The sequence below is a fragment of the Syzygium oleosum genome, unplaced genomic scaffold (genome assembly GCF_021117445.2).
Source record: "Syzygium oleosum isolate NSW1041296 unplaced genomic scaffold, Sole_v2.1 Sole_v2.03, whole genome shotgun sequence".
In the NCBI taxonomy this organism is placed as follows: Eukaryota; Viridiplantae; Streptophyta; class Magnoliopsida; order Myrtales; family Myrtaceae; genus Syzygium; species Syzygium oleosum.
In genome coordinates, this window is record NW_026607487.1 from 11,117,147 (window position 1) to 11,138,308 (window position 21,162).

Below are 21,162 nucleotides of genomic sequence, written 5' to 3' on the forward strand. Positions count from 1 at the left end.
TTTTGGCTTTTTTTTTTTTTTGACGAACTCAAGTACAATATAAAAAAAAAAAACAACTAGGACCGAAAACCCTAAATCAAAGTTGAAATCACAGCAAGAACAAATTCAGAACCCTAATTCGATTAATAACGAAACCCTAATTCTATAAACCCTAGTTTCTATAAACCCTAGATTGATGAATGAAAAGCAGTAAAAGTAGGATAACTAGACCTTGTAGAACCAGCTCTGATACCAGATGATATGAATCTGTGCGGAAGATGATCGTTCTACGAAGATCTATGAGTTACGAATTGCTGACCTCAACCCCCAATCGAACCTGTGATTGGTAATATCGGTATGAACACGACCTGTTGACGAACCTGTATCAACCAATCCACGCTATAACGCCACGAACAAGAGAATTCGCGATCTTGCTCGATAAGTTCAATTCGATTGCCACAAGGGAGCCTTGATAAGATCTAGTCCTCAAAAGAACTCAAGAAGAAAACTTCTCTCTATAAAATTATGTCTCCTCTCTTAGAAATCTATAAGCAACCTTATATAGGGTGCTAACCCTAATCCTAATCCTACTAGGATTAAAATTACAAAAATAACCTTAATTGCTAAAATTCGTCCAAAAATGGAAAAAGGCCTAAAAGTTCATTTAAACGACTCCAAATCGCTAAAAAACATCATCAATCACTACTAAAGTAGTGAGTATTGATCAGCGGCCCGTTTCCAAGCGTCCATCCAAATTTGAGCCAATTCGGTATTCGTCAATTCTAAGCTCCTTCGAATTCATTTGGACCAAGAGTAATCATGTTGCGCCAAGGAGCTTCGGAATCTTCAAGTCTCGAATCCAGATTGTCTCCATTCCAAATATCTTGAACCATGATACCGACAGCTTGTTTGAATTCCTTCGCTCTCGCTCGAGTGATCGGGCCTAGCGGATAGAATAACAGGTCCCTAGCACCTCCTCCTCGATAGGGTTCGATGTCCACATCAATACCGGTCCGAATGATATGGAGTTTGAAGCGGATGAAGTGGAGTCCGATCTGGAGCCTCCTCCGGGTTATGGCCAGCTGTGGTGATGGGTTTGGATATCCCATCTTTTTGACCGCCCCTTTTTGATAGTGAAACTAGGTTAATCCGACCACCAAATTCTTTTTTGTTTATGTGTGGTCTTTTAGGAAGTGGCCTTGTGATAGACTTGTCTATTGTATTTTCCTAAGGTTAACGATGTGTTTATAAAATGGCTTCATTGGTTTCCTTACTATCTCGTTTTATTCATTGTTGTTAGGTGATTCAAGTTTGCTTCCGCGTACGTTTGTTTGATCAACGTTATTTATTTGGGTCGGCGACATGTCTTGGGGCGTTGCCATTACACGACCATTGATGAGATGTCAGCGCGCTCGAGGGTCGGGGCGTGACACGGCCGGCGGCAAGAGACGGCGAATGGCGGGAGGCGGCAGCCGACAAGTGGGCGGCGATGGGCAGCGGGTGGGCGACCGGCTAGTAGCGAGGGCGATCGATGAAAATTGTAACTTCTTATTTTTGTTCTAAATCTATTTCTGAAATCAAAATTTATTCCGGAAATAGAAAAATGAAATTGCGTTACCCAAGAGATTTATGTTTCAAACTTATTTTTAGAACAAAAAAATAGAAACATAATGATTATCATTCATAACCTTGCTCTTGCACATACCCATACCAATTTTCTGGAGTTTCGGCGTCGATCAATTGTTTCTTTACGCTATAATTTGTGGTGAAGGCGATCGGCTATCAGCAATTTCAAACATTTTTTTTGGGGGAAAATTCCAGGTAAGGATCTCAAATTATGCGACTATCGATCGGTGTGTTCAAGTCCTTATTTAAAATTTTTTCGAGAAAACCTGTTTTTATTTGAAAATTTCCTCCTTTTTTGTTCATCCTCGGTCTGTTGTTGGAAAAGGCACAAATGAGATGAGAATGCGGCGGTCCTTCTCTCCACTGCAAGCCAACAACCTCCTTCAACACTGTCGCGACTCCGGATCGCTCGCCCAGTGCAAGCAAGTTCATCAGCGCATCGTCCAGCACGGCCTCCACGCCGACCAATTCGTGGCCACCAAGCTGACGCAGTCGTACGCGGATCTGGACGATCTCGCATCGGCCGAGAAGCTCTTCCACAAGTTGTTGCGACCCAACGTGTTCGCTTGGACTGCCGTTCTCGCGTACCGTTCGAGGAACGGGATGTTCGGAGATTGTGTGGGCACGTACTGCGAAATGAAGCGCAGGGGTGTTGTGCCCGACGACTACGTGTTCCCGAAGATCTTGAGGGCCTGCGCTCAGTTGGGGTGCTCGGAGGTGGGCGCATTCGTGCACAAAGACGTGGTTGCGTGCGCTTGTGAGTCGAACGTGCAGGTTTGTAATTCCTTGATCGACATGTACGGGAAATGCGGGGATGTCGAGAGTGCGAGGCGGGTGTTCGATGAAATGGGTGACAGAGATTTGCTGTCGTGGAACTCCATGATTTCGGGGTATATTTGGAACGGGTTGCACGGTCCGGCCGTTGAGTTGCTTCCGGTCATGAGGTTGGATGGTCTCGACCCGGATGTTGTGACTTGGAATATGGTAATGGATGCTTATTGCCAGATGGGGCTTTTGGATGAGGCTAGGAATGTGTTGAAACAAATCGAAGAGCCTAACATCATTTCATGGACCACTTTGATTTCGGGTTATTCGAAGATTGGTAAGCATAAGACCTCCCTGGTGGTTTTTCAGGATATGGTAAACGTGGGCAAGGTTTACCCTGACACCAGGACTCTGTCAAGTGCTCTAACCTCGTGCCGTCATCTCGGGGCTCTTGTAATTGGTAAGGAAATTCACGCCCATGGGATCAAAACAGAATCGAGGAGTTCATTTTACAACTCAGCCGGTGCTGCCCTGTTGACAATGTATGCAAAATGCGGGAAATTCCAGGAGGCAATGAGCATATTTGAACAGATGGACAAATCCGATTTTGTCACTTGGAATGCAATGATTCTTGGTTTTGTTGACCTGGGATATGGAAACTCAGCAATTGAGTGTTTCATCGAAATGCTAAACCGGGGAATGGCTTTCGATCAAATTACTATATCTACTCTTCTGCCAGTATGTGACTTAACCTGGGGAAAGCAGATTCATGCCTACATCCAGAAAAACAGCGCTCTCTCTGGTGTAATTGTGTGGAATGCACTTATACACATGTACTCCAAACGGGGATGCATCCAATCCGCTCTTTCCATCTTTTCGAACATGGGGACGAAAGACATAATTTCTTGGAACTCAATTATTGGAGGTTTTGGTATGCACGGGCATGGTGAAGCTGCTCTCCAGTTGTTGCAAGAGATGAAAGTTTCTGGCTTTCTGCCCAATTCTGTGACTCTTACTTCTGCACTGTCTGCTTGCAGTCACTCGGGCCTCGTACACGAGGGACTTCGACTTTTCAACAGCATTCCAAGCTTCGGCCTCACTCCAACAATGGAGCATTTTGCTTGTGTTGTTGATATGCTAGCGCGTGCTGGGGAGCTTGAGGAAGCTGTGGAGCTTATTAGGAAAATGCCTTCTCTTCCTGACAAGCGTATTTGGGGGGCTTTACTCGCGGCTTGTCAAGCTTATCACAATGTTGATGTTGCTTGCCTGGCTGCAGAGGCATTGATCCGCTTGGAACCTGACCATGCTGGACATTATGTAACATTGGCAAATATATATGCGAAAGCAGGCAGATGGGATGATGCTGTTAGAGTGAGGAAGGTGATGGAAGGACATAATTTGGTCAAGCCATTTGGATATAGTTGGGTTGAAGGTGAAGATCAACGACATGATGGACGGAGTGACAGACGAAGTGACTTGTCTCATGCGTTATAATTTTCTTCCCCTGTGAGGTGGTTGGTGCATGTCTTTTGGGATCTAAATCAGCATGTACTCTGCCACTCTATTGAAGTAGGTTGGACAACATAGACATGGTTTTGCAACCTTACTGTGGATCGGATACGCGTGGGAGCAACAATGGTTGAAACAATTTATTTTTGAAGAAGGAAAAGCCATAAATGGCTTAAAGGGATTTCGTTGGATACCATGTTAAGGTAAGATGTGCAATAATTGTTTTTAAAAGCTTATACTTGAGAATGTTGCATGATATAGTTTGCACAATAAATCTCAGATTTTTAACTTAGCTTCAGACTAAGTTCATTTCACTCATCAAAAAACTAGAATTCTGAAAAGGAAAGCAGGTGAATGTCCCATAACCATCTGATAATCGGTAGAAAATATGAACTATGCACTGTATGATAAACTTTCGATGCAATCATTGCACTTGTATCGATTTAGGCATGCCTAAAGACGATATGTACATGGAGAGAAGAAAAAAACGTATCTAGCAAGATTCATGCCTCTATATTTCCTAACTGCGACGGCCTCTGAGTATTTGCTGCAACTTCTGTGTCCTCACAATTTGTGGCCTCCCTAATTCTAATTACCTTCTTGTGAAATTGGGAATGCAGAGAAGGGACATATGTTGGGCTTGCAAAGGGACGGTACTCTGGAAAGAGGCGACCTGTCTTGTAACGGATACCACAAGCATTGCACAGAGTTTTGGGCCCCATGGGCCCCGCCCTCCACATTGGGGACTCGGTTGCTGCACAATGCACACATCTTCTCAGTTGATCCGGCTGCTGTAGCGACTGATCCTGCTGCTTTCTTCTCCTTTTGGATGGGTCCCGTGGCTTCTCATGGAGAGAAGATTCTGAGCATGGTTTAAGAGGGAGTGTTAGAGTTGAAAGCAGTAGAGGATTAGAGCTGGTGAAAGTATAGCGACTCTAAGATTACAACTAGAAACTATTGCTTACCACAAGGGCGTTTCTCTGGGTAAGAGAGGCTGGAGGTGTTGGGTGCCAAGATTTCAGACGGGTTAAAGCTTCTGTTGATCTCTAGGACTGAGACCGGGCTTGGAGCCTCAAATAGCATGGCTTGTCGGCCACCTGGAGTATTATCCTCAACTTGGCTTGGCAGAACTTGTTGCATACGTCTTTGCTCGACCTGAACACGAAATCAGAGTTCAAGAAAAGAAGAAGGTCCATAGCCTCCACTGGGTTTGATGATTAATCGAATGAGCATAGAGATCTTATGATGAACACAGAGAATGATGATAACGGGACAGTCGCACTTCCAGGCAGTCCTTGGAGTGTCCAAGGAGTGGAGGACATTTACCCTAAGTGAAAAGCCACACAGCAAGTTCATCCACTTCCAGGCTGTCCTTGGAGTGTCCAAGGAGTGTAGGACATTTACCCTATGTGAAAAGCCACACAGCAAGTTCATCCACTTCCAGGCAGTCCTTGGAGTGTCCAAGGAGTGTAGGACATTTACCCTATGTGAAAAGCCATACAGCAAGTTAATCCATTTACGATGAGTAATCCTCCTCTCCAACAATTAAAATTTCTTTCCCAAAAGCAACTTCAGTCACAGACAGCTAAAGTGACCGTGAATCTATTGCTTCCGTGGCAATTAAAATCCTTGCAACGATGCACACCACTGTCTATTGAAACAGATACAGCTTGTTGAACGCATTGTTCTTTTCTTTTTCGATTGACTGTTGAATGTCGTGTTCACTTTGGCACTGCAGTGCTACTTTTTACTCCTATCTTTACCCAATCCACAAATTCATTGATTTCTCTCTGTTGGACTCCAAACTTTAAGTTCACAAATCTATTCCGCGCTGCCCGCCAGAACTTGACACTTCCCCAATTCCACAGCCACAGTTATTTCCTCCATAGTAATCTTTTCCATGCACTACAAAGTGAAGTGACTCTAGGACCCAAAAGAAATGCTAAAAATTGCAATTTTTTTTCATAGGTAACATGCTCACCTGAAAGGGTCTTCTTGGCAGTTTGGAAGCGTAATCGCACGAATTAGCACCAAATTCTTTTGTCCTAGTCCAACTCGTCGATGAGAATTCTGAAGAATGTTTCGGAAGTAATGCAGCATCCCTTTGTCCCGCTTTCCTTATATGGTCTTTAGTATCATCTTCATCACAGAAGAAATTCAACCAATCGAAGAATTCATCAGAGACATCAGTGAAGTTCGTCAAGAACCAAGAGCCAGACATACCCATGAAGTGACCTGTAGAAGAAAGTGTCGTCTTTGACTTTGCGCACATCAACACTAACGTTTAGACCGTCTTTACTTACCCACATATATATACATATACGAAAAAAAGGGAAGTTCTTTTTCGAATTGTGGATTATAAGGAAAAAAGATTCTACCCATTGACAGGTAAAATTGATATCAAGAATATGGATTATCACGTGTACTTACCTTATCCAATTAAAGATTAGAGTCATTGCCACTGCAACTCCCAGCAAGACCAAATCTTTGTTCCAGATAAATACTGGGATTATTCCCTTAATTGCGAAGAAATTGAGGATTCTTTGCAGGATCGGGAAATATTAACGCGCTGTTAATTTCATTGCGTTCCTACTTATTTCCCCTGAGAAGGGTTAATGAAAGTTTGAAGTATTTGGTAAATATCGAATCATGTTAAGTATACCGCGATGAGAAAATCGGATTAAAGTATTAAGTTCAGCGGTAGATTTCTATCAGGGACTGAATACTTATCCACTTGCTTGAATCGAAGGCACACTTATCATTCGACATGGGACCTATGTCGATCTTATAAACCAGATATTTAGTATTACATTGTAATGATAGGATACTACAATGGCCCTATACATGGGTTTGGACGACTTTTGAGTTTGAAAAATCCGTAATTAAATGAATTTTTCCTCTCCCTTGTGTGATTAAACTAATTTAAGTTTTTGCATTCTTTTTTCAATTTTCAATTTTAATGTTTAAGTACAGATTGGGTCTATCCAGTATATGTATATCATGCAAACGTGACCAAACATCATACGTGAAGATGCGACTAAGAGTACCAGAAGAGTGCGAGAAGCGAGCAGGACTCCCAATTGATGGAATGTGCATAAACAATTGAATATTATAAGATTAAGGAAGATGGAGAATATATGCTTGACCTCCATTGACGTCAAAACTAAGACCGAACGGAGAAAAACCACCGGCGTCCTATTTTTGGTCCCGTGATAAATGCGTTATGACAGTATACCGAATTTAAGCAACGATTTTGACCCAAATGTTGGTACGTGATTATCGGAGTCAATGAGAGTATGATACAGGATTTAAGCTTCAATTTCTCGTTCAACATTGATCCTGAACACCTGACCACGGACGACGTAATGATCTCCTTAGCTTTCAGGAAAGCTTTTGCTCATGCTCTGGTTTTCATCAAGGAGACATATGCAGCACAATGGAATGATTTTAAGCCTCTTAACTTGAGATTCAGTAGCTATCAATTCAACCCAAAATGGGATTACAATCACATTGAGGAATAGAGTGAAGGCTAAATTGAGAAGCAATGGTAAATAAATGACTACCTTCTCTCATAAAAGTAGAAAAATGTATCATCTAAAGATTGATTTTTTTTTTTTACAGACCTGAGCCAGGACCAACCTATCCCGACTTTAGTCTTTTCGATCCGTAAGATTTTTTTTTGAAATGCACTTACATTCGTATCTTCACTTTTGATGTTCTTCTCCTTGTATTTACTGAAAGAACACAGGAAATGAGCAGCAATATGGTGGGCAAGAATAAGAAAACGTGGCTCCGCTGTGAAGTGCCATATGCGCTGCTTATCATGCTCCCGAATATCTCCTGCAAGATAAAGTGACAAGGCGTTACTCACGCCATCGTGCTTATTCTAACACTAGGAAGACGGTGTTATTAAATATAACGGATTTTTTTTCCCTTTATATGGCTGCGTGGGGCTGAAAACTTTACTGTGAGAGTGGACTTCTTGGTTGTCCGTATGTGTTGCCGTGCGAAAATTTCCTTAGCATACTCATACAGCTCAAGATCAAGGTTATTGAGTGACTTTATCTCCTGAAGAACCGCTTCAGTGACCTGATGACGCGACTGCAGAGTCAAAGAGCCCTAATATTTAGCAGAGAAAAATGCTGAAATGCATCCAAAGCAATGTCAGAGAGGAACCTGGTTGGACTGAAGGAGCTCTTTGGCACCAACTAACCAAGCATAGCAACAATATCATATGCTGGACAAAGCCAGCATTTAGCATTGTTCAAAGTGAGCCAGAAGAGCCAGACCACTCACGATTATATGTCCGACACTTCCAAATATTTTTCAGGAGCAATTAGTTACATTATGACAGATACCATGTATTCCACATTAATAATAACAGCCAGATCTAACACGAAAAGCTACAGCAACAATGCTGAGTCAAAATAATCAGTAAGTCAATTCCAGACAACTTCGTATGTGGTCGAGGGAAGCATGCAGATAAAATGTGAAGCTCCTGTCTCTCATTTCCTAGTGAATAGTAAAACCTCCTATAACATCTTGCTTTTGACAGAAGCACCATGGCCAACTTAAGATGTCTTGTATCAGGAGTAAAACGTAAAAGTGCGTAAAAGCAAATGGAAGAACAATTAGCATCGCTCATTTGCTGGCCCAAGAAAAATTGGCATTGCCACTTTCAAGATGGAAAAGCATGAAGTTGAACACACCTCTTTCGTGAAATTCACAGGTGAGATTTCCTTCAAGGCAGAGATGTGGCGGTGGGACTTGGCATCACTAAAAGAAGATACGCAACTTTCATAAGATTCCCTAAGTTCTGCCCTTGTCATCTGACATGTACAAAATCTCACATGAACTTGTTTATCCAAGATGTGATTTCCTTCTATATTGGAAGATCTTACATGATAAAAAAAGCCTTACGTTTCTTTTACTTGCTTCATTGTTTCCCTCCGCAGAAACCTCAACATCTGAAGTGACATTCTACAAAAGGGCAGTAGAAGACAATGACGTATGAGGAAGCTCAGTTATTAGCTTCAATTGAGGAAAGCTCACATTCAGATAAATGCGCACATTTTGCAGCTATTTACCTGACTGTGATCATCATCAGGCTCGCTATCTGACAAGGAGCTCTGTTCTGCAGCAGATGTACATAAGTTCAGGAAAGCAAATGATGATAAATTGAATAGCATTGCCTCTATCTTGTTCTCCTAGAACATAAAGTAGATGAGAAGGTCATTGAAGCATGGCAAAACAAACTGAAGGACTAGGAATGCTCCTTCACCATAATCTTGAGGTTCAATGGTAACGATGAGAACAATTTTACCTATAATGTTAACACCGCCAGGATTCTGATGGAGCTAGTTATAGGTGAGTTGGTAACTTTTAAGTGGATACTACATTTGTTGCATAAAACGATGCATCTTAAGCATATCAGTTTGGGTATGCATGGACAATTAAAGGTCCAACAGGGTGACAGATTAGCATAGGAAGAAGGGTTGAAGAGGAAAAGAAAATTAATGAGGATCACATTTGATTTGGAATTTCAACTTAACTATTAAACCAAATTCTGTTCAAATGCATCGACAAACAGTACCTAGAGGCTAGAAATAGTACTAGTAGCACCACATGAACCTGATTTATTTGCAGCCACAGTCTCCACACCAGAGCTAGATCCTCTCAGTTGGGAAATTGCTTGTGCACCAACCACATCTGCAAACATTGTTGCAGATTTCTTATGGTCCTCAGTGAGACCAACATACAGCATATTATCCAATCTCCTCTGCAAGATTTACAACTATCTACCATGATCACAACCGCAAAGGTGCGATATCAGGAAAACAACATAAGAGCATGACCCATTACAACCCGATAACCAACTTTCCTCACCTTTGCAACTTCAAAGACATGTTGACCTAGTACTTTATGCTGCATAACACAGTGACGTACTTCATGTGACTCCGGAAAATACGAATTGTTAGTTAACCCTGCAACCTGTCAGCAAGAAGATTTAGCCAGAAATTGGTCTACTAAGGCCACTTTGTACTAGATTGCATGATATACAGAATCTTTTATACAAAAAAGACAGATTTTAGACCCAGAAAGTGAGCACAGATTTAGTAGAATTTTTGTGGGGCAGTGAAAAAACCGAGGATTAATTTTCTAGTTGTCATAAGCAGCATGAAGAGTACCAGTCTCTTCACGTCTGTGATCATCAGAAGCAAATTCTAGTGGAAAATACTAGTCTGTATACATCTAGTGGAGTTGATAACTTTTCATTGGTGGCATACCAAAAAATCAAAACCACCTGAATCTGTTGACAAGAGAACTCCAAAAAATTGTGAATGAACTCTTCCACATGTTTAGCAACCAAATAACAAGCCTCTTAGGAACACAAAGACGTGCCTCAGAAATGTTATGCCAACCCAAGAAAACTGAAGTTTATCAACAGGTACAGCTGCAAAATTTAATTTCATTATTGTTTCTGCATCAGTCATAACAAGAGCTCCGTGAACAAGCATGTGAAAATATTACACTCGCATCAAACAAAGGAGCTTCTATGTTACAGGTGTCCTCTCACGTCCTGTTAAGTTGATGCAAATTACTACACTAGACTTACATTACATGCAAGGCATCAAACAAACTTTTACTCAAGAGCGGCCTTTATCCTCAAGAAATTAATGGAAGAACCATTGTCAAGCCAATGGTTGCTTTCCCTATCACTTGGGAGCTTCCTTCAAAAGAATTTAAGGCATTTGAATAAAAAGTACATTCTTGCATATCGAGTAAAGACTTTCCACCTACAGTTACAACTCAACGAATTGACCTGCATGTTAACTTTTGAAGAAAGCTTACTATTTGAAGAAGAATATTCTATTCCATGCTTCAACAGCCAGAAATGGAACAGAATGAAACTGACGAGTGACACAGATTTATAAGAATTCAACTTACCTGAAACGTGGCACCATTGTGAATTATATCTTGAGCAATAGGATCGTTGATATACTTATGCAATGGCATTACAATGTCCTCCATATTGTATGGGTCGCTGCTATAGGTAGTCCTTGATCCTCTACGTCTTTTTGCATCTCTCTGTATAGAGAGAGAGAAAGAGGTAGCCCGTAAACCCATATGAAATGGAAGCGTATAACATATGGAGAGAGAGAGAGAGAGAGAGAGAGAGAGAGAGAGAGAGAGAGAGAGAGAGAGAGAGAGAGAGAGAGAGAGAGGGAGATCCAAGGAGATTGATCGGCTTTAGATTACTTCATCCACCAAACAAACATGTGAAGCATCCATCTCCATCTGTGGCAACTATGAATTTTTACTTTTCTCTATACGTCAGATTGATATCTTTGCAGCATGCCCTTAAAGTCATAAAAGGTCTCTGACAAAAATCAGTAGACCAGAAATATCCGTTGATCGTTGATCTACAAAAAATATGAGGAGATATAGATCTCAGATAACCAGCGTACCCTTGCAAATAGGTCTTCTCTCATCCAAGAAACTAGAAACTTCCATGGCCATATATCCATCGTACTTGTCTTGGAGCTCAAGCGTCCAGCCGTTGTTGTGGCGAAAGTTAAATTAGGGTATGCCAAAAATTCAGCCGCTAGCTCCACTGATAATTCGTACGTACTGAGAACACGATTAACGGGGTCTCTTAGTATGGTCACCACTGACGTTCTATCCTTGGGAAGTTTCGACATCAAGCTGTAGTCATCATGAGAGACCAACAACCTGCACTTTCGCTTGCTATGCAGGAGAAGAGAATCGGGTTAAACATCACAGATTGATTACAACACAAATGTCCAAAAAGGAAAAAGAATAGTAATACCTGGGATCAAAATTCAATGTATCATAAGAGCGAGGGCATTCCAGAGCACTAGAATACAACTTGTGCAAGAAACTGCAAGTATGAATTTAGCAAGAAAGAATTATACCGGTGGCTTGCCTGATTCAATGCACCTGACTTCTACGAGTATGCACTGCACCAACAGAGATTTGAGTTACCAGTGGAAGTATGTGCGTCCTCCTGTTCTTGGAACATGGAGGAAGAACAGCAAATCTCGCAGGGTGTGCTTGTCTGCTTTAACTTCTAGACTTAGTGCGGAAGAAGTCCACCTCTTCACTACATTCTCACAATGCCCAAAATCCCTTTTATGTGGAAAAGCATTAGCTGATAGAGAATTCAGGGAAAGTTAGAAGTCAAAATTGTTCATGTTGGTCCCCAAATTATTTCCCCAGACAATATGGTGACTCACACCAACTTCATCCCCAGGGTATGTTGAGTTCATTACAAAGCACTGATTGCAATGGAATTTAGATCCCAACTGGTACAGTAATGGCAGGGGAACAGCTACTCAATTGCAAGTCAGTAAACGGATTTCCTTACTCAATGTCACGAATCATAACTTCACGAATCGCACAAAGCATTCCTACCTATCATACTCACTTAAGAACAAAACCATAATACAACGTTTAACATCACAAGGAGAGAAAGAAACTGAAGAGGGTGAAAAAATGAAGATGGGATTCAGAAATCAGAATGTGCTCACACGTACCCAATCCAAGAAGAATCAGCAAAATAGCAAACCTCGGGCTCGGAGTGGGATCCATCAGCCTCATCCTACTCCAACAGCTGCTCTGTACAAAATTTTAACAAGACATCAACAAACAAGTTTTTACAAGTCCAACAAAAACAGTTGAAAAAATGGACTTTATTCTTATGTTTCTAATTCCAATGTTTATTAGATCAGTGCCAAAGTCCATTTCGAATTTAGAACTGTCTTTAATAACACCCATCAGATAATCTCCGCAACTTTTTCAAAACAAAAGGTTCCGATGCATTAGCCAATATGGGAAAAGCTCTGGAGCCCAATTACGCATATCTTGATGCTCCAACCAAAATGAAAGGCAACAGCTTTTATATATGAATTGAACGGGCAAGAAAATCCCAAGCTTCCTTTAGTTTGGTTCTAGTCAGTTGTCACCATGCCTGTCTTTAGGATAGCAGTCACAATGAAACGACCAACCAAATTCACTATTTGAGACGTAACTTATTTCCATTTTCAATTTTGTTCGGATTATTCTTCGAGCTTAGTAAACGTTTCAAAAGAAATGGAACTGTGATTGTCTGAATCATCTTCGCGGAGTAATAGGCCTTGTTAATCCAATGCGGAGCATTGATTAGATGGAGCAATTTTGTTTGTGTGGTGGTGTTGCAGTCAAAAACTAGTTTTTTTTTGTTTTGATCGGTCAAAAAAAAAAAAACTAGTTTAAAATATATAATTTATACAAGTAAAATGATACAGCATTATCAGACCAAAAAAAAGTTAGAACATAGTAAACAACATTCATAATCCTATATCAAAGGATAAGAAAGATTCTTACTTATTAATTTGATAAAAACATTTCTATATGGTATAAATCTGCGTAAATTTGAACAGACGACCATTGGAGTATCATGAATCTGACTACAGAATTGCATAGTCTTAGTCAATGAAATTTCTTAAAGAAAACGAACTAAACCTATGATCAAAAATGTTTTCACCAGCAAAAGTATATTTATAAACCAAGTAAATTCCGACAAACACCCCATGTCTTCAAATCAACTTGGGTTTCATTTCATTCACACAGGACATGTCGTAAGGCATGAAATTTTCTGATATAAGATCTGACCTCGTGTTGTGCTCAACTACGACTCGTGAACTAATTTCAGCTATTTTCGTGGAAACCCAGAACCTTAAAACTATAATTCAAAGAGAGAAATGAATAATGGACCAAGGTAAACGGGCTCAAATCAGGGAGCAACAAGAGGGGCAGAGAGAGATTTTCAGATAAGGCGAGAAGAGAAACGTAGCTATAATTTACATTTATGGCGGTTATTAATTTTAACCATTAAAGTTGCATTATAATTTCGCTACCAATTGAAGAATTAATTCTCTCGTTACATATAATATCATAACGGACGATATAGAACAATTGTAAGAAAGTACCCTTGTCGGATTCCCTTGTTGAGAGCAGATGTTAAACTCACCTCTCCATTAATTCCATAAGACTGCAAATTATTAAAGGAGGAGCCTTGAAAAATTACGAAACCGACGCCCCCATAAAGGTGCAAGCTGACTTGGAAGTTGGGACAATGACTGGAGTTTGCACATAAATTAGAATTTAAATGATATTAAATTATAAGGCCTCCAAACAGATCTACAAAGATACTATGTCAGCAGCTCTAGGAGCCTCTTGAATTTGCTTTCAAATGGCTCACGGAATGCTAATAAATGCATTAGCCTCATATCATACTATAGATCAGTGACTATCAATTCAACCTGAAAGGGGGTTTAACAAACAAATTGAGAAACAAAGTGAAGGCTACATTTAGAAGCAAAGAGGAATTAAAAGGACTCCTTCCTATCAGAAAAATAAAGTAAGTATCATCTCAAGAACCTCTTCTTCTTCTTTTTCAGACCGGAGGCATGTCAACATGTACCGCATTGTCGCCGTATCAAAATTAATCTCTCTCTACCACCCAGAGAGACTTTAGACCTTGCGATCTGTAATAATTTTTGGGAAGCAATTACATTCATATCTTCACTTTTGATGTTCTTCTCCTAGCATTTACAAAAAGAATAAAGAATACGAGGAGCAATATGATGGGCAAGAATAAGAAAACGCGGTTCCAAAGTGAAGTGCCATATGAACTGGTTATCATGTCCTCTAATTTCTCCTGCAAAATAAAATGAGGGAACATTACTCACTCAGTTGTGCTTATCAGTAGTAGGATTGGTTAACGAAATTTAATGAAATCTTTCCCTTCTTATGGCGGTACAAAGCTGAATACTTAACTGTAACAACGGACTTTTGGGTGGACCGTCTATGTTCCTGAGCAAAAATATCCTTAGCATACTCATAGAGCTCCAAATCAAGATTATTCAGTGATTTTATCTCCTGAAGAACCGCTTCACCGACCTGACGACGTGACTGCAGATTCAAAGTGTCCAAAAATTAGCAGGAAATACGTGGAAATGTTTCCAAAGGAATAACAGAAAGCAACTGCGTTGGACTGGAGGAAATCTTTCGAAGGAACTAACCAAGCATAGTAAAAATGTCATGCAGGACACAGTGAGCATTTAGCTTTATTAAAAAAAGAGTGAGCTAGAAGAATTAGGCTAATATATGCATGACACTTCAAATATCTTTTAAGAGCAGCGGTTAAAATTATGACAGATACCCTGTATTCAACATTTATAATAACAACCAGATCTAACAGGAGAAGCTACACAACAACAATCCTGAGTCAAAATTTTATCTACGTAATGGACAAGTCAATTCTAGACAACTCGGTATGTGAGTGATGGAAGGAAGCACACAGATAAAATGTGAACCTCTTATCGCTCGTTTCCATGTGAATAGTAAATCTCTTATATAATCTTTCTTTTGACAGAAGAATTTCATTTTCAGCAAACCCAAAATATATTATATCTGGGGTAAAAAGTAATTAATTTGAAGTAAAAGAATAATTAGCATCACTACTTTCAAGAAGCAAAAGCATAAAGTTGACCGCACCCCTTTCGTAAAATTCGCAGGGGAGATTTTCTTCAAGGAAGAGATGCGGCGGAGAGACTGGGACTTCCTCAAAGTAGATGTGCAACGTTCATAAGATTCCATAAGTTCTCCCACTGTCATCTGAAATATACAAGATCTACCATGAACTTACTTATCCAAGATGCAATTTCCTTACACAGTAGAAGATACAACGCGAAAAAAATGCCCTACATTTTCTTTACTTGCTTCACTAATTTCCTTCATAGAAACCTCAAATTCCAAAGTGGCATTCTGCAAAAAGGCAGTAGAAAACAATGAGGAGACAAGGAAACTCAATTTTTATTAGCAACGATTGAGGAAGGTTTACATTCAGCAAAATGCACACACTCTGCTACTACCTACCTGACTGTGTTCGTCATCAGGCTCGCTGTCTGACAAGGAGCTCTGTTCTGCAACAGATGTACATAACTTCAGGTAAGGAAATGATGATAAACCCTTGAATCTTGTTCTTATGGAACTCAGAGATGGAAGGCCATTGAAGCATGGCAAAACAAGCTGAAGGACAAGGAATCCTCCTTTAACATAAACTAGCAGTTCAACAGAAAAACACAAGAATTCTGATAGAGATCCAACTGGTGTGAAGTAGCTAAGGAAGAAGGGTAGAAGTACATAAATTGACCAGCAAATTTGGTCCAGAAGATCAACTTATCTATTCAACCATATTCAGTAAAACCAGTTCATAAGAACCAACAAACCGTACCTCGAGGCTAGAAACAGTAATAATAGCACCACATGTACCTAATTTATTTGTTGCCGCAGTCTGCACATCAGAGCTAGATCCTCTCAATTGAGAAATTACTTGCGCACCAACCACATCTGCAAACATTGTTGCAGATTCCCTATGGTCCTCGGTGAGACCAACGTACAGCATATGGTTCAATCTCCTCTGCAAGATTTACAATTATCTACCATGATCACAACCGCAAAAGGACAACACAATATTAGGAAAACAATATAAGAGCATGATCCATTCAAACCCAATAACCAATTTTACCGACCTTTGCAACTTCAAGGACAAGTTCACCCAGTTCTTCGTGCTGCATAACACAGTGACGCACTTCATGTGACTCCGCAAAATAGGAATTATTAGTTAACCCTGCAATCTGTCAGCGAGAAAATTTAGCCTGAGATTGGTCTATTTAGGCCACTACATACTAGATTTTAAGATATATAGAATCTTGTCAGACAAGACAGGTTCACGACACCAGAATCTCAGCACAAGTTTGGTTTTAAAACTTTTGTAGGGCAGTTAGAAAAATAAGAATGATTTTCCAGTTGTCATAAGCAGAATGCCGAATACCTTGTCTTTACTCGGTAATCATCAAAAGCAAATTCTATAGACATCACTTACCAGGCAATCTGGTGGAATTAATGAACCTCCTATCTCTATAAACTAGAGAACTCCAAAAAATTGTGCAATAAACTCTTCCCTCATAATAGGGTATGCTTAGCAACCAAATAACAAGTCTCTTATCAACACAAAGACAAGGCCTCAAACACATCACACCAACACAAGAAAACTGAAGTTCATTGACAGGTACCACCGCAAGACTAGCTCTGTGAATTAGCATGTGAATTCCACACTCTCATCAAACAAAGGAACTCCTCTGTTCCTAATGTCCTTTAAGGCTCTGTTCTCCTTTCTTCGGAAAGTTGATGCAAATTACTACACTGTATGTTAAGTGCATGTCAGGCATCGACCAAATTTTTACTCAAGAGTAGCATTTATCCTCAAGGAACAGAAGAACCGTCATCAAACAAATGGTTGCTTCTCTATCCCATCTAGACTTCCTTCCAGAGAACCTTGGCACTTGAATAAAAAGTACATTTCACATCTCAGAATAAGGCCTTTAACCTATGTTTCATCTTAAAATTTAACCAGAATATTAATTTTGAAAGAAAGATCACAATTTTAAGGAAGAAGGGTGAAACTCACGCTTCAACCGCCTGGAAACGAAACAGACATGAAATGGACAAGTAACACAGATTTAAATAGATTCAACTTACCTGAAACGTGAGACCATTGTGAATTATATCTCGAGCAATAGGGTCGTTGATATACTTATGCAATGGCATTACCATGTCCTCCATATTGTAGGGGTCGCTGCCATAGATATCCCTGGATCCACTATGCCTTCTCGCATCTCTCTGTCGAGAAACAGGCTGCTAGTAAACACATATGGAACAGCAGCATATAACACAAAACAGACCATTTAATTACAGAAAACAACAACAGCATACAACACAGGGTCGTGGAGCATTGATTTTTATAACCCCCCCCCCCCCCCCCCCGTCCTCTCGCCCAGAATTTCCCGGCAGCTCCTTCCCAGGAGATTGATCTGCTTAGATTACTTTATCCACTAGACAAACAAGTGAATCATCCATCTTCATCTAAAGGTCTCCAACAAAAATCAGTTGGCCAGAAATATCCGATGATCATCGATAGAGGCAAAAAAAATGGAGAAAATATCTAGTATCATGCAATATAACAAGCGTACCCTTGCAAATAGGTCTTCTCTCATCCAAGGAACTAGATACTTCCATGGCCATATATCCAGTGTACTAACTGCATATCCTTTAGTCTTGCGCAAGCGCCCAGCCATTCTTGTGGCAGATGTTAAATTAGGGTGCACCAAAAATCTAGCTGCTACCTCCACCGAGAATTCATATGTACTGAAAACACGATCGACTGGGTCTCTTATTATGGTCACCACTGATGTTCTATCCTTAGGAAGTTTTGACATCATGCTATAGTCATCATGAGTGACCAACAACCTGCACTTTGGCGTCCTACACAGTGGCAGAGAATCGGGTTAAGCATAAAAAATTATGCACAACACAAATGTCAAAAAGGGGAAAAAAAGGTCATACCTGGGATCAAACCTCAATTTATCATAAGAGCGAGGGCATTCCAGAGCACTAGGATACAACTTCCTCAGGAAACTGCAAGTACAGATTTAGCAAGAAGGAATCACACTGGTGGGTCGTCCGATGTATGCACCAATAACTACGACTAAGCGCTCTGCAGCAAGAGAGATTTGAATTACCAGTGAAAGTACGTACGTCCTCCTGTTCTTGGAACATGGAGAAAGAACAGCAAGTCTCGCAGGGTGTGTTTGTCTTCTTTAACTTCTAGACTAGGTGCAGAAGAAGCCCACTTCTTCACTACATTCTCACAATGCCCAAAATCCCTTTTGTGAGGGGAAGCATTAGCTGATAGAGAAACCAGGGAAAGTTAAAAACCCCATTGAGCTAAAAGCCAAGCTTAGAAGTTATATGTACATGATCAACCCTAATATTTTCCCAAACACTCTGGTCATTCACACAAACTTCATCCTCCTAGTACCATGTAATATATGACAAAGCACTGATTGCAATAGAATTATATCTCAACCGAGCTGCAAAGGAGGGAAGCAACTACTCAGTTTCAAGCCAGTAAATGGAATTCCATACTTAATCTCGTGACTTGGAAGATCGCACAAAGCATCCCTTCTTATCACTCTCGCTTAAGACAAAACAATAATACAACATTCAGCATTACAAGGTGGGAAAGAAGCTAAGGGCGGTGAAAAATGAAGATGGGATTCGGAATCTGCCCCCCACTTACCCAATGCAAGAAGAATCAGCAAAATAGCAAGCCTCAGGCTTAGAGTAGGATCCATCAGCCTCATCCTACTCCAACACCAGCTAGAACGAAATCTGACAAAACAATCGGCAAACAAGTCCTTATAAGTCTCTCCAGCTAGACCCATACCAACCAGAACAGTTTAAAAAAATTGAACTGAAACGCTACATCATATTCCTTAGCCTTTACTTCAAAACTATCAGATCAATGTCACGCTCCATTACAAATTTAGCAGTGCCCAGCTAGCACCTAGTAGCAACTCAAATAACACCTTTCCTCTCCCATTTGAAAAAAAAAGAACTCATTGGATAATCCATGCAACCTTCTCAAACAAAACCCAAAAAGAAAAAAACTCCAGCCAAAACGAAAGGCGCGAGCTTTCTCAAACGAATCAAACGGACACGTCCTGTCAATTGAAGAACCAGAATCGACATACCAATAAAGAGGGCCTTCTTTTCTTATTCAAAAGATAAACCCTGATCACAGAATTTCGAGACAAGCTAAAAACCGAAGCATGGCGACGATGTCGAAATGCGGAACGGCATAAAAATTTGTCTTTTTTTTTTTCTTTTAATAAGACCATACGGCACGAAGTGGACCTACCCCCTGTATGTGTGTACTGCAGGCGACTCCCGAAGCCTCGTGCTCTTAAATTCTTCTCGATCTCCGTGGCTGGCTCCGCCAGACAAGGCCTCACGATAACCGGTGCCCCACCACCACTTTCGCAATTACCAGCGATCTTCTCGGCATCCGAACAAGGGGACCGATTGCCGGGCGGAGATAGCAAGAATTGCCCCTCCTCCGTAGCGGCGAGCGACCTCAAGAAGACCTCCGCCGCAAGGAGGAGGAGGGAGCATGAGAGAGAGAGAGAGAGTCAGCAGCGACTCGATTGGAAGAGAGCAGAGAGGGAAACACGTTTGACGACGACGACGATCGCAGCAGTGAGGGAGTGGTGCGTGTCGCTGTCGGGAGGAGGAGAGGGACCGGAATGGTAAAAATGGAATCGGGCAATTATGACAAAAACCAAAAAATTAATTTGCAAATTTTTTTAATTTGATTTTGTTTTTTCGGTCGAATAATGGGATTTTGTTAATCCGCCCGAAAAGGTAACCCAATTAAGAAAATTACTAAAGTAATATTTAACTGCTAAACTAAGATACTCGTTGATAAATGCATAAATTTTCTCGTCTCATGTGTGATTGATATTTAAAAAGGTAAAATATTTCTTATTAGTTATCTGAATGCGCTTTGTGCGAGAACATATTTGTAAATATTTCTTTTTCGTATGTCTGTACCCGAATAAGAATTTTTTATCTGAAATTAGATCGGAATTCGTTATCGTTATAAATTGTTAATTTCAATGATTGGAGTACAATCTCTTCTCTTCTTACGATCGTAAAAATTGTATGATCCTTTCTTCTGACTAACACGATGATGAGCACCATAAGGGCTGAAAAAAAAATTTCACTTTCCATGAAATGGCAATTTCGCAGTAGGTCTTCGTTTGTGAGGACACTAAATGAAGGCTTATTGTCTACAGAGAAGAGGAAAGCAGCTATGATCCTCATGCTTAAACCTAATAGATTCTACACATAATTTTAGATTTAAACAAAATATTCAATCTATTTCAAATTTCACTAAAATATATATCATTGTAATTTATGTTATTGACTAATTTTTTTAACAATAAAAATTTATGAACTTATCTCTCGTTATCTGATTTTTTTATAACAATATTTCGAATTTAAATCAAGTGTGTCTTGTAAAAAAAAAATTCATTATCATTTTTTGCTAAAAACAAATTTGCTTCAAATGATGTGAGCTATATTTAAAATAAGTGAATTTCAAAATGAGGAAATAAAACTAAATGAAATGTAACGTGCATGGTTCAAATTGCAATTTTTTATTCTTTTATTGCTATAAATATGGTGGATATTAAATGAAATTTAATCAAGCAATAAAATTAGCCATCCTTCAAAATAAAGTTGATTCATTTTTAAATTGAATGATAAGTAATGCAATCTTTAATGTAATTGACAAAAGCTATATGTCAAATT

General features: G+C 40.1%; 4 protein-coding genes across 5 annotated transcripts; 1 reads left to right on the forward strand and 3 right to left on the reverse strand.

Annotated features, from left to right (window-relative positions):
* The first annotated feature begins 1,797 nt into the window (after positions 1 to 1,797).
* Positions 1,798 to 5,577, forward strand: LOC115670857 (pentatricopeptide repeat-containing protein DOT4, chloroplastic-like). The gene is made up of 2 exons (XM_030592230.2): positions 1,798 to 4,082; positions 4,500 to 5,577. The coding sequence occupies exon 1, from the start codon at positions 1,942 to 1,944 to the stop codon at positions 3,862 to 3,864; it is 1,923 nt and encodes a 640-aa protein (XP_030448090.1). The 5' UTR covers positions 1,798 to 1,941; the 3' UTR covers positions 3,865 to 4,082; positions 4,500 to 5,577.
* Positions 4,383 to 6,106, reverse strand: LOC130137695 (GATA transcription factor 8). The gene is made up of 3 exons (XM_056309625.1): positions 5,861 to 6,106; positions 4,845 to 5,034; positions 4,383 to 4,741 (listed from the first exon to the last, which is right to left on the reverse strand). Exons 1-3 carry the CDS (start codon positions 6,104 to 6,106, stop codon positions 4,383 to 4,385), a joined length of 795 nt encoding a protein of 264 aa, XP_056165600.1.
* A 1,241-nt stretch (positions 6,107 to 7,347) lies between these two features.
* LOC115670780 (protein-tyrosine sulfotransferase-like) lies at positions 7,348 to 12,065 on the reverse strand (the record flags this gene model as incomplete). The annotated part of the gene is made up of 11 exons (XM_056309626.1): positions 7,348 to 7,719; positions 7,846 to 7,980; positions 8,589 to 8,708; positions 8,800 to 8,859; positions 8,967 to 9,013; positions 9,511 to 9,658; positions 9,766 to 9,870; positions 10,828 to 10,968; positions 11,349 to 11,628; positions 11,711 to 11,782; positions 11,887 to 12,065. Coding segments are annotated over 11 exons (1,437 nt in total), but the record flags the coding sequence as incomplete, so codon positions are not given.
* A 2,070-nt stretch (positions 12,066 to 14,135) lies between these two features.
* LOC115670709 (protein-tyrosine sulfotransferase) lies at positions 14,136 to 20,042 on the reverse strand. Of its 2 annotated transcripts, none has more exons than XM_056310171.1 (13): positions 19,709 to 20,042; positions 19,088 to 19,179; positions 18,528 to 18,693; positions 18,352 to 18,423; positions 17,979 to 18,270; positions 17,488 to 17,628; positions 16,479 to 16,583; positions 16,219 to 16,366; positions 15,823 to 15,869; positions 15,652 to 15,711; positions 15,442 to 15,561; positions 14,722 to 14,856; positions 14,136 to 14,602 (listed from the first exon to the last, which is right to left on the reverse strand). In XM_056310171.1, the coding sequence occupies exons 2-13, from the start codon at positions 19,149 to 19,151 to the stop codon at positions 14,459 to 14,461; spliced, it is 1,494 nt and encodes a 497-aa protein (XP_056166146.1). In that variant the 5' UTR covers positions 19,152 to 19,179; positions 19,709 to 20,042; the 3' UTR covers positions 14,136 to 14,458. The 2 variants fall into 2 exon arrangements, with proteins under 2 accessions (XP_056166146.1, XP_056166147.1); XM_056310172.1 differs by lacking the exon at positions 19,709 to 20,042 and adding an exon at positions 19,542 to 19,560.
* Between the last annotated feature and the right edge of the window lie 1,120 nt (positions 20,043 to 21,162).